Source organism: Ochotona curzoniae, unplaced genomic scaffold (genome assembly GCF_017591425.1).
Source record: "Ochotona curzoniae isolate NIBS_2020 unplaced genomic scaffold, NIBS_Ocur_1.0 contig_48, whole genome shotgun sequence".
Classification (NCBI taxonomy): Eukaryota; Metazoa; Chordata; class Mammalia; order Lagomorpha; family Ochotonidae; genus Ochotona; species Ochotona curzoniae.
In genome coordinates this window covers 2,807,106-2,824,662 of record NW_024466391.1, presented here as the reverse complement: position 1 = coordinate 2,824,662, position 17,557 = coordinate 2,807,106, and the positions used below count along the sequence as shown (strand labels likewise).

Genomic DNA, 17,557 nt, shown 5'->3' with positions numbered 1-17,557 from the left:
ATTCGTCAGTCCCAGTGTTCATGCGCCGGCCACGCCTCAGCTCACTGGGCATGTGCTAGGCGCCTGCGCAGTACCACAAAAGCTACGTCACCAGGAACCAAGGTGTGGCTTTTCCGGCCGGCGCCATTTTGGGTACGGCATGTAGCCAGTACATACAGATGCGGCTGGCAACACAGGCCAGCCTGCTGACTCCTGTTCCAGGTGACACCCTTGGGTTCCCTGTTGCAGGTTCAGTGTGGAGAGGTCCTGGTAGCTTTGTCCACCTTTGGGCCGTCCAGCACCAAGGGGCAGGGGGTCTGGACCTTTCCTGACACAAAGGGGGATGCTTCACCCTGTGCTTTTGGCAACAGCAGGAACATGTAACGTCGGGGGCCTGGGCGCATGTGTCCCGGTCATGCATGTAGTCATGGTCATGTGTGTCCCTGGTTGTACAAGTGGCCAAGCATGCATATCATCAGACGCTCCCTGTCTTGTCACTCTGTCTCCTGCTGAGAAGACCTAGCTTGGGGCTTGAAAAGGAGAAGTGGCCCTTGTGGTCTCAGTGTGTTGGGTGGAGAGGGAAATGGGAGGGGGCTGGAGGTGGAGGAACTGAGAGGGAAGGGGCTGGGGTGGAGGAACTGAGAGAGGGGTGGCTGGGCCTTGTCTCTGCGGGCAGCTGCGCTGTGGCCTCACCTTGTGCTGGGGCACCCACCTTGTGCTGCTGCATCCCACAGGATGCAGTCAGGTCAGGGCTGCCTATCTCCCGCCCAGAGGACCCCAGGCCTGTGCGCGAGTGGGAGGGGAGCTGCCCACTGTGTCTGGAGCCTGGGAGGTGTGGTTGCCCCATCTGGGACGAGGGTCCATGCCAGCCTCACCTGAACTGCAAAGGGGTGCCTGGGTGGTGGTAGAGGGGTCAGTGTTAGGTCCTTTGGGCATGGAGGTCCTTCCTGCTTCTTCCCTGGGCACTGCTCTTGGTGGGCAGCAAGGGAGTGACTGAGCAGGTTTTTCATGAAAATGAATTCTAATCCACATACTGAGCTGTAGTTGCCACAAACTGTCCCTTTCTGAACAGTGGACTCGAGTGAACCCCGCCACTATTGGAGAAGCAGCAGTGCTGGGACACAGCCCCGTCTGTGTCTGCTGTGCCCTGAAGTCCCTCCTGTGACCGCTGTGCCCCTAGGTCCTTGCCTGTGTCCACTGTGCCCTGAGGCCCCTGCCTGTGTTCACTGTGCCCTGAGGTCCCTGCCTGTGTCCGCTGTGCCCTGAGGCCCCTGCCTGTGTCCACTGTGTCCTGAGGCCCTTGCCTGTGTCCGCTGTGCCCTGAGGTCCTTCCTGTGTCTGTTTTTCCTGCTGTTCCTCCTGTGTCCACTGTGCCCTGAGGTCGCTCCTGTGACTGCTGAGGCCCATTTGTTGTTTTCCAGGGCGTGACCATTGTGGCAAAGCTCTTGTGGGGAGCTCCGTCTGGTCTCTCTGAGGTGTGCAAGACCCAATGTGTAGAGCCGTGCTCTGAGGGTGGTGGTGGGGGGCTGTTGTCCTGCCAAACTATGACACTGGCTCTCACCCTGGTGTGGCCAAAGGAGTACGTGGGTGTGATGGGCATGGGGGAACAACAGCACCTATGAACTCTCATTGAGCCAGTTAAGCCTCCGTCTGTGGTGTCAGCATACCGTAAGACCACCATTTCAAGTTCGGGCTGCTCCACTTCCAGTCCAGCTCCCTGCTAATAACTTGGGAAAGCAGTAGAGGATGCCCTTGTGCTTGGGCCTCAGATGAAGCTCCTGGCTCTGTCGGTTGTAGCCATTTGGGGAGTGAGCCTGCAGATGGCAGATCTCTTTGTAGCTCTGCCTTTCAAGTAAGTAAATCTTTTAAAAATAAACAATTGGTGAGGTGTAAGGTTAAGATCCACACAGAGTGAATGACAGAGAGGTCATCCTTCTGCTGTCGGCTCCCCACATGCCTGTGACGGCCAGGCGCTGCTGGACAGGAGCCAGGAGCTCCCCTAGGGCCAGGACCTGGGAAGCCCCTGGTGTTTGGAGCCTCTGTTCTGGTGGGGAGGGGACTGGGCTGGGTGCCTACGATGCCCTTCTAGCCCTGGATGAATTTCCTGAGCAGGCAGCGCCGCCTGCTGCATCTGAGGTCCCAGGCACTGATGGGTGTGGTGTGTGTGGCCCTCCCTGCTGATGTCCTGAAGCACTCAGACCAGTACAGCCAGACTAGCTGAGGGACTGCCACACAGGCTCCCTTGTACCACAGGGAAGCCTTTGACCAGCATGGCTGTGCTGATGCTGTGGGGCTGAGTGGGACAGTGCCAGGCATGGTGGTCCAGCCCCACAACACTGTTTCCTCTGTCCTGTTGAGGTGCAAGGGAAGACTGGTCCCCTACTGTTCCCTCCAGGGATGAGAGGTGGCCCACAGACCCTCCCGTGGCAGCTGGTCTGAGCTTAGCTTCAGGCTTTGCTGTGAGTCTGTCTTGCTCTGAGGGGTTGGTGTGGGTACTTTGCTTGGTTTCTTTTTCTAAAGACTTGTTGGCTCAAATCTGAAAGGCAGTTACACTGAGAGGGAGGGGAGAGAGAGGAGTCCTCCATTTACTGGTTCATGCCCCAAATGTCTGCAATGGCTGGGGCTGGGGCCAGACCGAAGCCAAGAACCAGGAGCTCCATCTGGGTATCCACACAGGTACAGAAGCTCCAGCCTTTGGGCCATCCACAAACAAGGAGCTGGAGCAGACATGGAACAGCTGGGACATGAGCTGGTGTCCATGTGGGATGCGGATGTCACAGGTGACCCCCTGTCAGTCCCTACCAGTCTGGTTTTCATTTTGGGCGAGGAGGTCTATTGCCCTGCGCTGGGGTCAGTGGGTGTGTCTGGGATTGTGTTTTGGGCTCAGCTGGAGTCAGACCTTCCTTCCTGTCTCCGCCCACCTCTGTTCTGCACCAGGCAGGCTCTGGGCTTGCTGCCTACTGCGTACCACTCTGGCCAGGGCTCTTCAGCAAGATGGTATGGGCCCCAACTGACACTGGCCTCTCCCTCAGCTCTCTGCCCACCTGAGGCTGTCCTCCCCCACCAGCCTTCTACCCCTTCCCTGGGCCACTGCGTTGCCTGACACTGTCCTTCTCCCCGACCAGGCTCCATAGAAGAGACAGCCACAAGGCCCGCGGGTGGACCGCGAGAGGGAGATATGGAAATCGCGTCCCACTACCGGCACCTTCTTCGGGAGTTGGACGAGCAGCGGCAGCGTGGGGTACTGTGTGACGCCTGTGTGGTGGTGGAGGGCAAGGTCTTCCGGGCACACCGCAACGTGCTGCTGGGCAGCAGCCGCTACTTCAAGACGCTTTTCTGCCAGGTGCAGAAGACGTCGGAGCAGGCCACGGTCACCCACCTGGACATCGTCACGGCCCAGGGCTTCAAGGCCATCATTGACTTCATGTACTCAGCCCACCTAGCCCTCACCAGCAGGAACGTCATCGAGGTCATGTCGGCTGCCAGCTTCCTGCAGATGACTGACATTGTGCAGGCCTGCCATGAGTTCATCAAGGCCGCGTTGGACATCAGCATCAAGGCTGACGCCTCAGATGAGCTGGCCGACTTGGAGGATGGCGGCCCAGTGGGTGGTGGTGCTGAGGCCCTGCTTTCAGCCGTCATGGCCGGCAGGAGCATCTCGCCCTGGCTGGCCCGGCGAACCAGCCCCACAGGCTCCTCTGGGGACTCAGCCATCGCCAGCTGCCATGAGGGCGGTGGCAGTGGCAGTAGCGGCAGCTATGGGAGGGATGAGCCTGAGTCCAAAGCCAACGGCTTGGAGGATATTCCCACACAACCACTGTGGCCGGGTGACACAGGCTGTGGGCCCCTGCATGTCAAGGAGGAGCAGCCGTCACCGCCACCACCCTGCGTGGCAGGCACACTTCAGGGCACCTTCCCTGAGCTGGGGGCCGCTGGGCGCAGGAAGAACCGCAAGAACAAGGACACCGTGCGGCATATCACGCAGCCGCCAGAGGAGGACGATGGCCCCGCAGGCTCCCCACCGCCGTCCTTCCTCCCCGCCACCACGTGGCCCTTTGGTGGCCGGGGCTCAAGTAAGCCTCACGCCTGCCTGAGGGGGCATGTCCAGGCAGGAGTGGGGCTCACACTGGCCGATGGGAAGGTCAGCAGACCTGGAGGCTTCAACTCTGTGTGTCCATCCTAAGATCTCCAGGGTGCATGCCTCCCTGCTGTGGAGAAGCAGAGGGAGACGGGGGCCACGTGTGTGTGCATGCATGTTGATGTGCGTGTGTGGGTGTCTGTGAGTGTGGGACAAGCAGTGCTGTGAGGCAGCCCCTGGGGAGGCACAAGTGCCAGTGCCAGAGGCAGGTGCAGGAGCTGCAGCTGCACCTACCAGCTGCTATCACCTGGCAGGGCCATGGACTGTGTCCATCTATGCCTGCCTGCGTTGTAGATGGTGGATAATGAAATGACTGAGCCAGCGCTGAGCCCCTGGGAGCGACAGGCAGGTGCCTTTCTCCGACTGCATTCTGGGAGAGGCCAAAGGGCCAAGCATGTGCCTGTGCTGGGACCCCCCCCCCCCCACCTCCAGGGGTTCTTGAGGGGAATACCTGTTCCTCCCTCCTTGACTGAGAGTTCAAGTGGCCCAGCAGGGTCTAGCAGGGTGGATCCCCTTAGGATCAGAGCTAACATGGTACACATGGCTCCTGTCCTTGTGGTAAAACTGGTGGATGGAGGAGGGACTTGCAAGGGAGAGAGACTTGGAGACAGAGAGGAAACAGGGCAGGAACTAGGGAGTCTCTGTTCTGCTGATTCCATCCTCAGATGACCTCAGCAGCCAGGGCTGGGCCAGGCTGAAGCCAGGAGCCAGCAAGTGAGTGCTCAGCCATGACCTACCACATCCAGGATGCTTGGACAGGGAGCTAGATCCCATTCAAGGGGCCAAGGCCCACCAGTAGGGGGTACAGCACTGGGCCTCAGGGCCAGGCCCAGACTTTCTTAAATAGTCTCCTGGTGGGGTCAAGTGCCTCTCTCCTTCAGTTCCACGATGGCTCCCTCCCTGGAGTTCACTCCCCTCCCCTGACTCCCGAGGCTTCTGTTACCCCAACTCCTTTCTATAGGGGTGGGGTGAGCTGTGTGTTCTGCACTGCCAGGGATGGGGTCTGTGCCTCTCCCACTCAGGCCTTCATTTGCCCTCCCATTGTAGGTCTGATGGCATGAAATTAGGTTTCTGAGTTGGGAGGAATTGGTCCCAGAAGTTGGGGTGCTGCTGAGGCTCCGGGGTGGTCATGTGCTCTTAAGCTCCGAGGGCAGATTGTAAGGTTACTACGGCTGACCAGGGCCACCCATCAGGCTGTGGCCCGGGAGTCGAGGTGCTATTCAGAGCAAAGGTGATTTAGGATCCAACAAGTGAGTAGGGCTGTGTGCTTTTGTTCCCATCGTTGCCAAGGCAACTGTGAGCTACCTCCACTGAAGGCCAGGCTACAGAGCTGGGGCCTCAGGGCTGTAGGCTGGTATGGGGGTGCGGATTCTTGTGAGGGTGAGGGTCCTGCAGGGTTTAGGGGCTCGTAGGGATGCAGCCTGGTGTGCGGGTGCCGGCTGCTGCAGGGGTTACAGACTCATGTGGGCATGTGTAGGAGTGCAGACTCGTGTTAGTGGAGGTATGGTCTTGGGGATGGTGAGAAGGGGGTACTGTGCCTGCTGCACCCAGTCTCGGCCTCCCCTGGATTTCTAGTCCCTTTTGGGGTCCTTGTGCTCTGATTAGAGACTTTTCCCATGGAAGGGCTTTCTGCTCCCAAATTGCGCAGGGCAGTCCCCTTAGGCCCCAGGGATGCTGGATGCAGGTTCTGGGCTCACATGCCCTGCCCTAGTGTCCCTCACCGGGTATCCGCCTGCGGCCTGGCTTAACTCGGTGGCTTCCCAGAACCAGATTGGGGGGCTGATGAAGCCAGCACTGACCCTAGTGGAAAAACTGAAGCCAGAGGGGAGAGTGAGGTCAGCAGTGATCCTGAGGGGAGAGGGAGATGAGTGGTGACTCTGAGGAGTCTGAGGTCAGTGTGACTCTGAGAATTGCCTGAGCTAGTCAGATGTGTTGGCCTGAGGAGCCAGGGGGCTGTCACCAGCAGTGAGGGTGGGGCCTGGGCTTACAAGCCTTGCCTTGGGCACCCCTTGACCATTGCTGTAACTAGAGTCTCTCTCTAAGCTGCTGCAGAGTGTCCCTGTCCAGGCCTGACTTCAGTCACCTCCCAGTATCCTTTTCATTCAGGAAGGTGGGTGCCTAGAACCTGGGTGTGGCACCCTCCCTGTCAAGGGACAGCTGTACCTGTGAGCTGAAGTAATAGTATCCCTCTAGACATGGCAATGAAGATGTTCCTTGGAGCTGCAGAGGGCTGACCTGCGCCCCTGTTCCCTATGTTGAGGGATGCACTTGGTGGAGTGACCATGCAAGAGTCGTCCTCCATAGTTGACCAAGTCCTTAGGGGCCACAGTTTATCTGTTGTTGCCTGAGGTCCCAGTGTCATGTCCTGGAGTCCATGGCCAGGTCTGAGAGCCCTGCTGGCCTGGGAAGAACTGCCACCTTAACCCTGACATCTGGGTCATTGTCTGACTCTGGGAGGATCTGCTCTGACCTAGGGAGGTGGCCAGAGGAATCCCAGATGTGTTCTGACAAGGGGGTCCTGGGTCTTCGCTTAGTTGGGAGGGGTCTGCTCTGTCCTAGGAGCAGGTCTTTGACTTGCGACCAAGGAAGATGGCCCGTCTGTGGGTCTGGTGTGGGAACAGTCACTGTCATGGGGCTCCAGGTGGGTGGGTACCCCCACCCCCAGTGGCAGCAGCCCTGGCTGACGTGCCTTCTCCCGCCCCAGGTGCTGAGCTGGCGGCAGCCGAAGCCAGCAGCTCCGAGGGCCGCGGGGACAGGGCTGAGCTCTTCACACCGGCAGAAGATAGCCTAATGGAAGGAGAGGCGAGCTTTCTGGGCGTCGCCCTGGCTGAGAAGGATGAAGCCCTGCAGCAGGCAGCGGCTGTGGCCAACCTGCGCGCAGCGCTCATGAGCAAGAACAGCCTGCTGTCCCTCAAGGCCGAGGCGCTGGGTGACGATGGCACACTGCTGCTGGAGTATCTGCCCAAGGGCACACACTCGCTGTCGTGTAAGTGTGGGCATGGGCGAATGGGAAGGGCATGGGGCACTGGGGTCTTCTCCCTGAAGTTGGGTTGTCTTGCTGCGCTGGAAGGTCTGTGCGCCGATCTCCTCTCGCACCACACTGCCTGGGCAGGGGGCCTGTCCAAAGGGCATGTGGGACCAATGACCACATAGGGTCTGGCAACCGCATCTTGCTTGAGGGCGTCCACCATGGTGTTCCACACCATGCTTCTCCTGGTGCTGAAAGGGTCTGTGGCAGATCTACAGGGGTGAGGGGCAAAGTGTAATGCAATAAAGTGGGAGTGAAAGGCCACAGTTGTCTTTACTGGGGCCATTTGTGAGGCCAGAGCAGGCTCACTGAAGCTCGGCCCGGCCTTGACCTGCTGTTCCAGATATGGGATCTACGGTTTGGGATGTGGAAGCCAACACTGGCCTCATGCACAGGGATATGGCTGTGTGGCCTCAGGGGCCCTCCCCCCACACCACCCATCTCTGTGTGGGGCGTCAGGGCCTGGGGCTTGTTATGCTATGTTCATTGAATGGAGAGCCTTTGCGGATGCTTCTGGAATGTTCTACAAAAGCAGGAGTGATTTCCTGTTCCACCACATCGTGGGCCACTAAACTCAAGATGACCAACTTCTTCCTGAGAAGACAGAGGGTTTCCTTGTGACTTGGCCCAACTTGCTTTTTCAGCAGCTGATTGGCAGCTGCTTGTTAGTTGTCAGTCAATCACTCAGTGACCAGACACACTTCCCATGTGCATTGGGCTCCAAGCTGGGCCATTGAGGACTCCTGCGGTGGTTCCCTCACAGGCCTGGGAATAGAACAACCTGAATGACTGACTTCATGTGACAGATGGGAAGTGACCTGCTCACGGGGCAGCAAGATGGAGCAGAGTGACACATTAAGCTGTGGTACAAGGTGGCCAGGCCAGCCAAAGTTTGAGCATGAGGTGGCCAGGCTAGCCGGATCTGGGTGTGAGGTGGCCAGGCCAGCTGGGTCTGGGTGTGAGGTGGCCAGGCCAGTCAAGCTGTAGCTCTCTCTAGGTGTGTGCCAGCCTGCCCCGGGTTGCCAACACGTCATGCTCATTTCTCCAGTCTCGCTGTGAGCAGCTACACCTGCATTTCTCTGAAGGACTATTCCCAATGGAGCACGCCCTCAGCTTGATTCCTGTTCATTCTGGGATCGGAGCCATTTCCCACTAAAGGACATAGGAACATGTCCAGAACGTCAGCCGCCACATACCACACCACCAGGATGCATTGTGGAGACGGCTGGGTCTCTGTCCTCAGGGCTTGTACTCTCCTGGGGATGTTGAGGCAGGAAAAGCCTCCAGCCTCCTGCCACCCTCAGCCGTAGTGGTTTCCAGGAATGGACGAGCAGAGCCCAGGGGAGATGGGAGTGCGGCTGCCATGCCAGCACACCTGGCTCCACGTTGCCAGCCAGGCTCTAGGCTCTCCTCAGTGAGCTAGGCGTGCAGCTGTGGGGGCCACTCCTGTGGCTGTGTGTGCGGCACTGGTTGCACTGTTTTCTATTTTGAAAGTACTTCTCTGAACTTCTTTTTTTTTTAAGTATTTATTTGAAAGAGTCAAAAAGAATCTACTGGTTCACTTCCCCAGTGACCACACAGCCAGTGCTGGTTCAGGCTTGAAACCAGGAGCGCTGTCTGGGTCTCCCACATGGGGTGCAGAGGCCCAGGGACTTAGGTCATTCTCCGCTGCTGTCCCAGGCCAGCAGCAGAAAGCCGGACTGGAAGTGGAGTAACTGCGATTCCAGCAGGTGTCCACATGGGATGCTCGCGCTGTGTTTTGTGTACCCGCTGTGCTCTCTGCACTTTGAGGAACATTTTTCTTAATGTGAAGACGTGTGCTCGTCTCCAGGGCCTGGCACTGAGCATCGTGGCCATGGTCAGCCAGTCCTGGCCCTGGGAGCTGCAGGGCCTTCCATGTTGGGCCTTCAGAAGGCAGCTCCTTAGAGCTGAGCCACTGATGGTGCAGTGCGGCACACACCCCGTGCCTGGATGACATGGTGGCAGCTGTGGCGCTGTTTGCTGAGAATTCACAACCACCTTCCGTTCCAGGTGGCCACTGAGGGGCTGACCCTGTAGCCCCATCACGGGGAGCCCGGTGAGTGCCTGGCAAAGGTGTGGGGGTACCATGAATCTCATTTGGCTTTCAGCTCCTGGCACTGTGTAACCTCTCTGTGTCCTCTCCTAGGTCCACTCCTGGGACCTGGATGCAGGGCAGTGCCCTTCGTGATACTGCTCCGGGAGCTGGTGGCCGGGGTGTGTGGGGCACCCTGGGCTGAGGTCTCTGTCTGGGCCCTGCTCTGGGGCAGCTTGGCCTTGCCTGCCCGCAACCCTTGGTGCTACAATCAGCAGAGGAACCCCAGGAGGACACCCCCATGGAGACAGCAAGAAGCTCCCCTGGTGCCTTGTCCCCACCCTGAACGCATACTTGTGCCTGCAGCTTGGCCAGCTCTGGTGTGGCCGGCTGCCTGGCATGGCAGACGTCAGGGTGTGTGGGGGCAGATGGCGAGGGGTGGCGGTGAGGAACAGGCTGGTGCGGTGCTGCGGCTGTGGTGATCCCACCAGGTCTCAGTGTCCAGGTGGTGGGCCAATCGTCACTTTCAGGTGACAGGTGCAACCTGACTGGATCATGTGGGGTCTCTGTTTCAGGGATCTTGGCTCAAGTCCAGCTCTGGAGAGGTCAAAGCCACATGCTGTGGTGACATTGGCCGAGCATGTCTTACAGGCCTTGCCATCTTGCCCTAAGAACTCCTCATGTTCATGGTGTCCATCTTTAAACACATACTGAAGAGACAAAGCTTTTCGGGGGGCTGGTTCCCTTCCCCACATGTCCATGTGACCAAGGCAGGCAGGTTGAAGCCAGGAACTTGCCCAGCTATCAGGAGCTTCCAGGAGCTGGGAGCCTGGCCCTGTTTCCTGCTTGGGTAGTGGGAAGCCACTGACTGTGCATGCCTTTGGGAGCAGGTGCTTGCAGGGGCCAGGAGGCAGAGACAGTACTGGCCATGGCTTCGCAGAGGCAGGTACCCTGGGAGTAGACAGTGCCACCCTGCCTGCCTGGGGTTGGTGCCGTCCACCTGCGCCTGCCCCAAGGCTTATCTTCGTGGCCACAATCAGACTGGAGAAGCGACTTCAGGGGCCAAGGACCATACTGCCCATAGGAGCAAAGCAGGCAGCAGAGCAGTGTTGCCCATAGGTCATGGCCCAGGGACACCTGCCTTGGGCATCCAGCACCAGTCAGTGGGCATTTCTGGAGAGTGGGGAGCTTCTCGTGTGAACATCAGCTATCTGGGGACAGTGTCCCTGCCTCTGCATCTGAGGGGCCCAGGCCCAGGCTGTGAGTTCCAGGAGCGCCATGTCTCAGTGGATAGAGGGAGTGGCTGTGGGAAGGCTGAGTGGGATGCCAAGAAGTAGTCCAGCTAAGAAGGCACTGGTGACACTTGTGACAGAGTTAGTTGTGATGTGTCAGTATGAGAGGGATGTGATAGCATCTGCCAGGAGATCCGGCCCCACCCTCATCCCAGCAGCTCCCCCAATACACAGGGATCCCCAAAAGCCTTCCTGTCTTCTGCTACATTGTGCATTGAGGTAGTTTATCTTCAAATGTATTTTTTAAGGGAACATTCTTGGCCAATGCCTCCCATTTTTTTTTTAAGGATTTATTTATTTTTATTGCAAGGTCAGATATACAGAGGGGGAGATCCTCCGTCTCCAAGTGGCTGCAATGGCTAGAACTGAGTTGATCCAAACCCAGGAATCAGGAGCCTCGAGCCTCTTCTGGGTCTCCCATGTGGGTGCAGGGTCCCAAGGTTTTGGGCTGTCCTCGATTGCTCTCCCAGGCCACAAGCAGGGAGCTGGACTAGAAGTGGGGCTGTCAGGATTAGAGCTGGCGCCCATATAGGATCCTAATGAGTGCAAGGGTGAGGACTTTAGCTGCTAGTCTACTGTGCCAAGCCCATCTTCAAATAGTTTTAAGTTTCTTTCTTTTTTTGAAAGTCAAAGGTTACAACAGAGAATCTTCCCATCTGCTGGTTCACTCCCAGATGACTGTAGTGCCTGGGGCTGCCAGGGAGCAAGGAACTCCATCCAAGTTTCTCTTGTGGGTATAGGGCCTGAAGTCTCTGGCCATCCTCAGCTGGTTGCACAAGCCATTGGAGGGAGCTGGGTCTGGACTGGAGGGGCTAGGCAGGCAGTGGCTTGATCTGCTTGGCCACACCTCAGCTGCCCTGAATGTTTGCCTGAAGTGTTTAGGCCTGGAGTGCATTTTAGGGCTGGTTTCTTTTTCCTTTTTTGCTTGTTTGTCTGAGTCAGAGACAAATTCCCCAGGGTCAAATACCTCAACAGCTGAGGCTGGGCCAGGGGCTGCACATGGGTGTCACACGCAGGGGTCAAGGCTGCCAGGGCAGAAGCTGGAGCAGGGAACTTGCTGTGGATAGCAGACATACCTGTTTTGGCCCTAGTCATTCATGTCTTCCTAAACCTCGTGTCTTCCCATCAGCCGATGAGGACCACATGGCAGCTGGCAAAAGGACATGTGTTAAAGCTGAAGTCAGAAATTGAACCACATGTTGGGGAGTGAGCCACGGGTCCCCAATTCCCCCTTGCTCAAGTAGGGTTATGGGACAGGAAGTGGGCTGGATAGAGAAGCCAGGACCCTGACCTTGTGAGCCTCCCTGAGGGATGTGTGGGCCTCCCTGAGGGACCTCCCTGAGGGACGTGTGGGTCTCCCTGAGGGACGTGTGGGTCTCCCTGAGGGACATGTGAGCCTCCCTGAGGGGATGTGTGGGCCTCCCTGAGGGGATGTGTGGGCCTCCCTGAGGGATGTGTGAGCCTCCCTGAGGGGATGTGTGGGCCTCCCTGAGGGGATGTGTGGGCCTCCCTGAGGGGATGTGTGGGCCTCCCTGAGGGAATGTGTGGGCCTCCCTGAGGGATGTGTGGGCCTCCCTGAGGGGATGTGTGGGCCTCCCTGAGGGACCCTGTGGGCCTCCCTGAGGGACCATGTGGGTCTCCCTGAGGCTCTGTGGCTGGAGTGAAAGCTGAGATGGAAGGTGTTGCGGACAATAGCCTGTGTGGGGCCAAGGCTAGATCCAAGCTTGGCCCCACAAGTGGGCAGCTGTGTGGGCAGCGGGCAACAGCCCATCCGTGACCAGCCCTAGATACAGATCTAGACAGGCTGGCTGGCGTGCCATCAGCCTACCAGAGGGTGGTGTTGTGGGGCTCCTCAGTGTGGCCACAGCAGCCCAGCAAGACCAGCTCTCCTCAGAGGACAGTCATTCTGGAGATCCGGGCCTAAGGCAAGGGACAGAAAAAGCCTGGGAAAGGGAGGGCCTGTGTGAGCCGGCCATACTGTGGAAAGTGTTGAGCACTTTCATCCCTCAGTTTTAAATTCCTGCCACATAAATCTGTCACTGTCCCCTGGAATCTGTCACCTCCCTTCCCATACCTGCCACAGAAGGTGCAGGATTTGCCCTCAGTTGGCGCCTGTGGACAGGGAAAGGATACACAGGCCAAAGAAAGAAAGCAGAAAACCATGCCTTCAGTGCTCGCCAGTTGCCATTCTTGTCCTGGTTGCCGTTGGTGGCCTAGTCAGTGTCACTGGGCAGGTGGTGGCCTGGGGTAGGACTCAGTGAAGAAGCCTGTGTTCTTTATTGGAGCCCCAGGGTTGGGTCATAGGCAGTGGTGATAGTTCTGGGTTCTGGGCTCCTGTGTCCCACTAGAGAGGCCAGGACTGCCACAGCCCTGGCTGCTGTGGGTTCAGGGGAGTGACTGATGGCAGGAAGCTGTGTCCCTGTCTCACACTTTAATGGAGTGTCAGGGAATCTGGGCCCACCGCATCTTGGTGGTGCTGGCCCCCAGCCTGGGCCCACAGCTTGAATCATCGTCACTTCCCTCCATTCCGAGTCCAGGCGCCAGGGCCTGGCCAGGGTATAGGGAGGGTGCTGGTGCTGACACGTAGGTCCTGGGGGGTGAGTGGGGTGCACCTTCTTCAGTGGTCCAAGCTGGGTCCTGCTGTTCAGGCACCTGAAGTCTCTAGTGGCGCCCATGGCTTTGTGTAGTGAGGGGACCAATGGGGTGATGATCATGGGCTGTGGGCTTCAAGGTCGTAGGGGTGCTGGGTACAAGGCATGGCCTGGCCAGATGGGTTACAGGGCTGTGTATCTGAGGCCAGCATGTACTGGACACACAGTGGTGTGGTTGTGTTCTCACATACATGGGCACCAGTGGCAGGAGGGCCAGAGGGAGGTTGGGGGGTTCTGAGAGATCCGCTGGCTGGGGCGCACCTGTACCTGTACCATGGAGACAGATCTCTCAAGGTTATTTCATTTTCATTATTTCACTTAATCTGAAAGGCAGAGACCAAAGTCTGCAACAGCTAGGGCTGGTCAGGATCCTGGAACTCTGTCTTGGTGTCTTTTGTGGGCCTCAGGCATCCATTCCTCCCAGACTTGGGACTATGGTCATAGCCAGGACACAGGGCATGGGTCCCTGAGGGGTGGCGGCTGGTGGTGCAGGAGGCACCAGAACTTCAGGTTAAAATCATGGCACTGCATGTTCCTTGCACCCGGGCTGCAGGCCAGGGCTTGTGTGTCTGTAGGGGAGGCCTACGTTGCATCCGGGCTGGGAGGCAGGAACTGGTCGCTGCCACCCCACACCATACCTTATCCTGGTGGCCCTGCTTGCCTTTTGGGAGGTCCCCATGGGTGGCTGTCCATGTCTGTAGAGCCATCTAATGGCTTGGCCAGCATCATGGACATGCTGGTGAGGGCTGTGGCTCAAGCACCATTCAGCTGGTAGAGGTGGCGTGGATCTGTCCAGACACCCAAGGGCACCGCCTGCCGTTGGGCTGTGGATAGGGTGGGGGATGGATGGCCAACCCTGCCTGCCCACTGACCTGGTCTCTGCCTGCAGTGAACGAGTTCGCAGTCATCAGGAAGAAGTTCAAGTGCCCGTACTGCAGCTTCTCGGCCATGCACCAATGCATCCTCAAGCGCCACATGCGGTCCCACACCGGCGAGCGGCCGTACCCCTGTGAGATCTGTGGCAAGAAGTTCACGCGGCGTGAACACATGAAGCGGCACACGCTGGTGAGCCGGGCGCGGGTGGTGAGCATGGCCTTGGGTCACCAGCCAGGCCTCAGCCACTGCTCTACTGGGTCCTCATGCCCTGCTCTACCAGGGCCCAGTCCAAAGGCTAGCCCAGCGGGCAGAGTGGGAGCTAAGTGGGTGGACGGAGCGCTGGGACGGGTTTGCCACCAAGGGAGGTCAGTGTCTGGGACCCAGGACACGGCGAGGGGGTGCAGGGTCTTGTGTGGTACTCAAGGTGTGGGGGCTTGGCAGAGCCGTGGGAAGGCAAGAGGTCAGGGGTCCTCGTGGGGGGGTCCTCTGCTGGGCTTGGACTGGGCCTAAAGGAGGCCACGCCCTGAGAAATGAAGTGGGGTGTGCCTGCCAAGTCTCCTTTCAGGGTCCTTTGCTGAGCATCCTGCAGGCTGCATGGACAGACTGACAACCTAGGGTGGGAGGGGGTTGCACTGCCCCTCCCCCGCCTGCCTCAGTGGATCAGCAGGTGACTGCTATCCTGGATGGGCCACAAGGTCTTTAGCAGTAAGAGCCTGGGTGTTCAGCCTATCTCCTCTTGCTGTTGACCAAAGTGTCCCACCCATCTGGTCCTGGTGCCTTTGGATTCCACAAGGTGTCTGGGCTGCTCTTGGTCTGTGGTGAGCATGGGAGGAGTGGGAAGTCCAGTGGGAGAAAGGATTGCATTTCAGGAGAGGGCCTTGCTGGCCAGAGTTGATTCAACAGCCAACCGTCAAGGGACCTGGTGGCCCCTTGCCAGGACAGAGGGGTCTGTCCATCACTCAGCTTAGTGAAGAGGGGACGCAGAGGAAGGAGGGCAGGGCCAGTCCCTCCACCTCCCTTTGAGCATGGTTCCTGGCACACCCCCAAGAGGAGCAGGTGCCTGAGGGGGATGGAGCCATTAAGCTCCAGGCTTGGCTGCAGTGTGACCGAGGCCAGCCCAGCAGAGCCTGCTTCCCTAGGGGGCAGGCCGGGCTGGGACATAACCAAGTCCCAAAGCCTCACTGCTGGGAGGGTGCAGTCCACCTGGAGATGCCTGCTCCCCTATCCTGTCACGTGGATGGGGCCTAGTGGGACTGGCAGCTCCTATGACTCCCTTGGACCTCAAGCCTGGGGTTGGAGTCCCTTGAGGAATCTGGTGCCCTTGTGAACTTGGCCTTCCTGTTTGTCATTGTTGTCACTGCCTGTGGATTCCCATGGCCCCACCTGGACCTAAACACCCTTCCCACACAGGACCCCCCACCCCATATCCTGTACAGACCACTGGCCTTACGCAGGTTCCCCCCATCCCACACATGTGTCTCCCCCAATCCCCAGGTGCACAGCAAGGACAAGAAGTACGTGTGCAAGGTGTGCAGCCGCGTGTTCATGTCCGCAGCCAGCGTGGGGATCAAGCACGGCTCGCGGCGTCATGGTGTGTGTGCTGACTGTGCTGGCCACAGCGTGGCAGGACCGCGCGACCACGGTGGCGGGGAGGGTTCCCCAGAGGCACTGTTTGCGGGTGATGGGCCTTATCTGGAGGACCCCGATGACCCACGGGGGGAGGCTGAGGAGCTGGGCGAGGATGAGGATGAGGATGCGGCCAAGTGGAAGAGCCACATGGGCCTGGCACCTGAGGACACGCTGCTCGGGGACAAGGATGGTGACTCACCGGGGCCCCCTAGCCCCTCCACGGGGCCAGACAAAGATTTGGGTTGGCTGTGCTAGGGCACTTGCTGCCTAGTGTGTGCCAGGTCGTCCTACTGAGGGCTGGGGCCAGGCTGCAGGTGGGCTCCAGCCTCAGACCAGAAACCATCCAGTCCTTGTGGATGGAGAAGCAGGTGCTGGGTGGGGTCCTGGGACTGGGAGCGTGCTGGCCATCCAAAGGACTCCTTGAGTTACCCCAGGTGGCACTGCCATCGCCCGCAGCAGCCAGGTCATTCACTGCCCCAGGGCCCTGCCAGGTAGGTGCTGTGGGAGGTCTGGCCCAGGTGCTATGTTGGGGAGTGGCCCTCCTACAACCCCTGCCTGCTCCCCGGCCCTGTGCCCTGGGGTCCCTGGTTTTGAGGCCTGCCTATACTTCCTGGTGCGCCTTGTGCTCTGGGGTCCCGCCTGTACTTCCTGTGCCCCAGCACTCCTGCTGACTTCCCTCTAAGCTGGCCGGGGGGCCACCCCACCTTTCTGCTGCTAACTGCCTGCCCTCGGAGGTGAGACCCCCCTCAGTGCCACGAGCTGCTCACACCTACCGACCATGCGGCAACCCAGCACCCTGGAGCAGTCAGGGCCATGCATCCCCTGTCCGCACCCTGCCTTCTGCCTCCTGGGACCCCTGCCTGCTGGACACTCCTGACTTTCCCAGACTTGGCCTTTGGCCGTCACTGACCAATCCCCTTGTGTCTGCTGCTTCCTCATAGGAGAGAAACTCCAGACCCTCACATAGGTCCCCGGGTGCTGTGACCTCCACCCACCCACAGTCCTTATCAGAGAGGGAGTTGAGGGTCAGGGTTCTCAGCCAATCCTGGACCCTCTGCTCACTGCCCACCTCTGTGGAGCTGGGATGAACAGGAGGATATAGCTGGGCTCCCTCCCCTCAGGAGACCAGCCAGCCCCTTGCCGCCTTTCACTGTCTTACTACTTGGGTTGCAGCCAGCCCCTGGCCATCAGGAGTCTGCCTAGCCCGGCTCAGGCCCACCACTCAGGGTGCTGCCCCACCCAGCTCTTAGAAGGCACCACAGAGCCTCTTATTAGCCAACACCTGGAAACCAAGGGTCCCCCAGCTGCTCCAGCCTCCGCTGGCTCAGGCCTGAGACAGATGTGTTTAGGGTCTATGTGTTGTTTTGTTTTTAACGTGATGGATTTTTTAAAATCAATGTTTAAACTAATAAATATTTTTTTATGAAGAGGAAGAGCTGTGTAGGTGACATTCGCATCCATGCTGTCCTGTGTTCTAGTCCTGGGGTCAGCAGCCGCAGGAGGCCCGGCCCAAGGTGGGGCAGGCACGAGCTGTGCAGCACAGCAGCTGGCCATCTGAGTGAGCAAGGTGCAGACTGGACCTGCACAGCCCTGGGGCAGCTCACCCCCACTCCCCAGGGGGCACTGCATGTTCTGCTGTGGTGATCAACAGACGTGCACGGTGGTTGGCCATGGGCCTGGACTTGGACTTGGGGTATCAGCATGCTTGGGGGGGCTCCCTGGCCGCCCAGACCTCTGCTCTGCTGAGTGGTGCTTGGCCAGGGAGGGCTGGCCACTGTCTTTCGTGGGCCTCCTTCCTGTGATGGGGTTGGCACAGATGCTCTTGCAAAGCAACCACTTCCAATAAACTGGGAAATGCTGCTCTGAGCAGGTGCCTCCTGTGTGTTCCTGCCGCCAAAGCCACCCTAGGAT

The 17,557-nt window shown here is 58.8% G+C and overlaps 1 protein-coding gene across 1 annotated transcript; it reads left to right on the top strand.

Annotated features, from left to right (window-relative positions):
- Nucleotides 1–2,737: 2,737 nt before the first annotated feature.
- ZBTB46 (zinc finger and BTB domain containing 46) lies at nt 2,738–16,116 on the top strand. Its single transcript, XM_040988185.1, has 5 exons — nt 2,738–2,759; nt 3,105–4,052; nt 6,822–7,103; nt 14,031–14,206; nt 15,512–16,116. The coding sequence occupies exons 1-5, from the start codon at nt 2,738–2,740 to the stop codon at nt 15,899–15,901; spliced, it is 1,818 nt and encodes a 605-aa protein (XP_040844119.1). The 3' UTR covers nt 15,902–16,116.
- The last annotated feature ends 1,441 nt before the right edge of the window (nt 16,117–17,557 follow it).

What these genes read in the sequence shown, in the direction of transcription:
- ZBTB46 (XM_040988185.1), top strand. Translation starts at nt 2,738, where the DNA reads ATGTGGGATGCGGATGTCACAG. An exon ending in GGGCACACACTCGCTGTCGT is followed by an intron (nt 7,104 to 14,030) that starts GTAAGTGTGGGC and finishes CTCTGCCTGCAG; the next exon opens with TGAACGAGTTCGCAGTCATC. An exon ending in ACATGAAGCGGCACACGCTG is followed by an intron (nt 14,207 to 15,511) that starts GTGAGCCGGGCG and finishes CCCAATCCCCAG; the next exon opens with GTGCACAGCAAGGACAAGAA.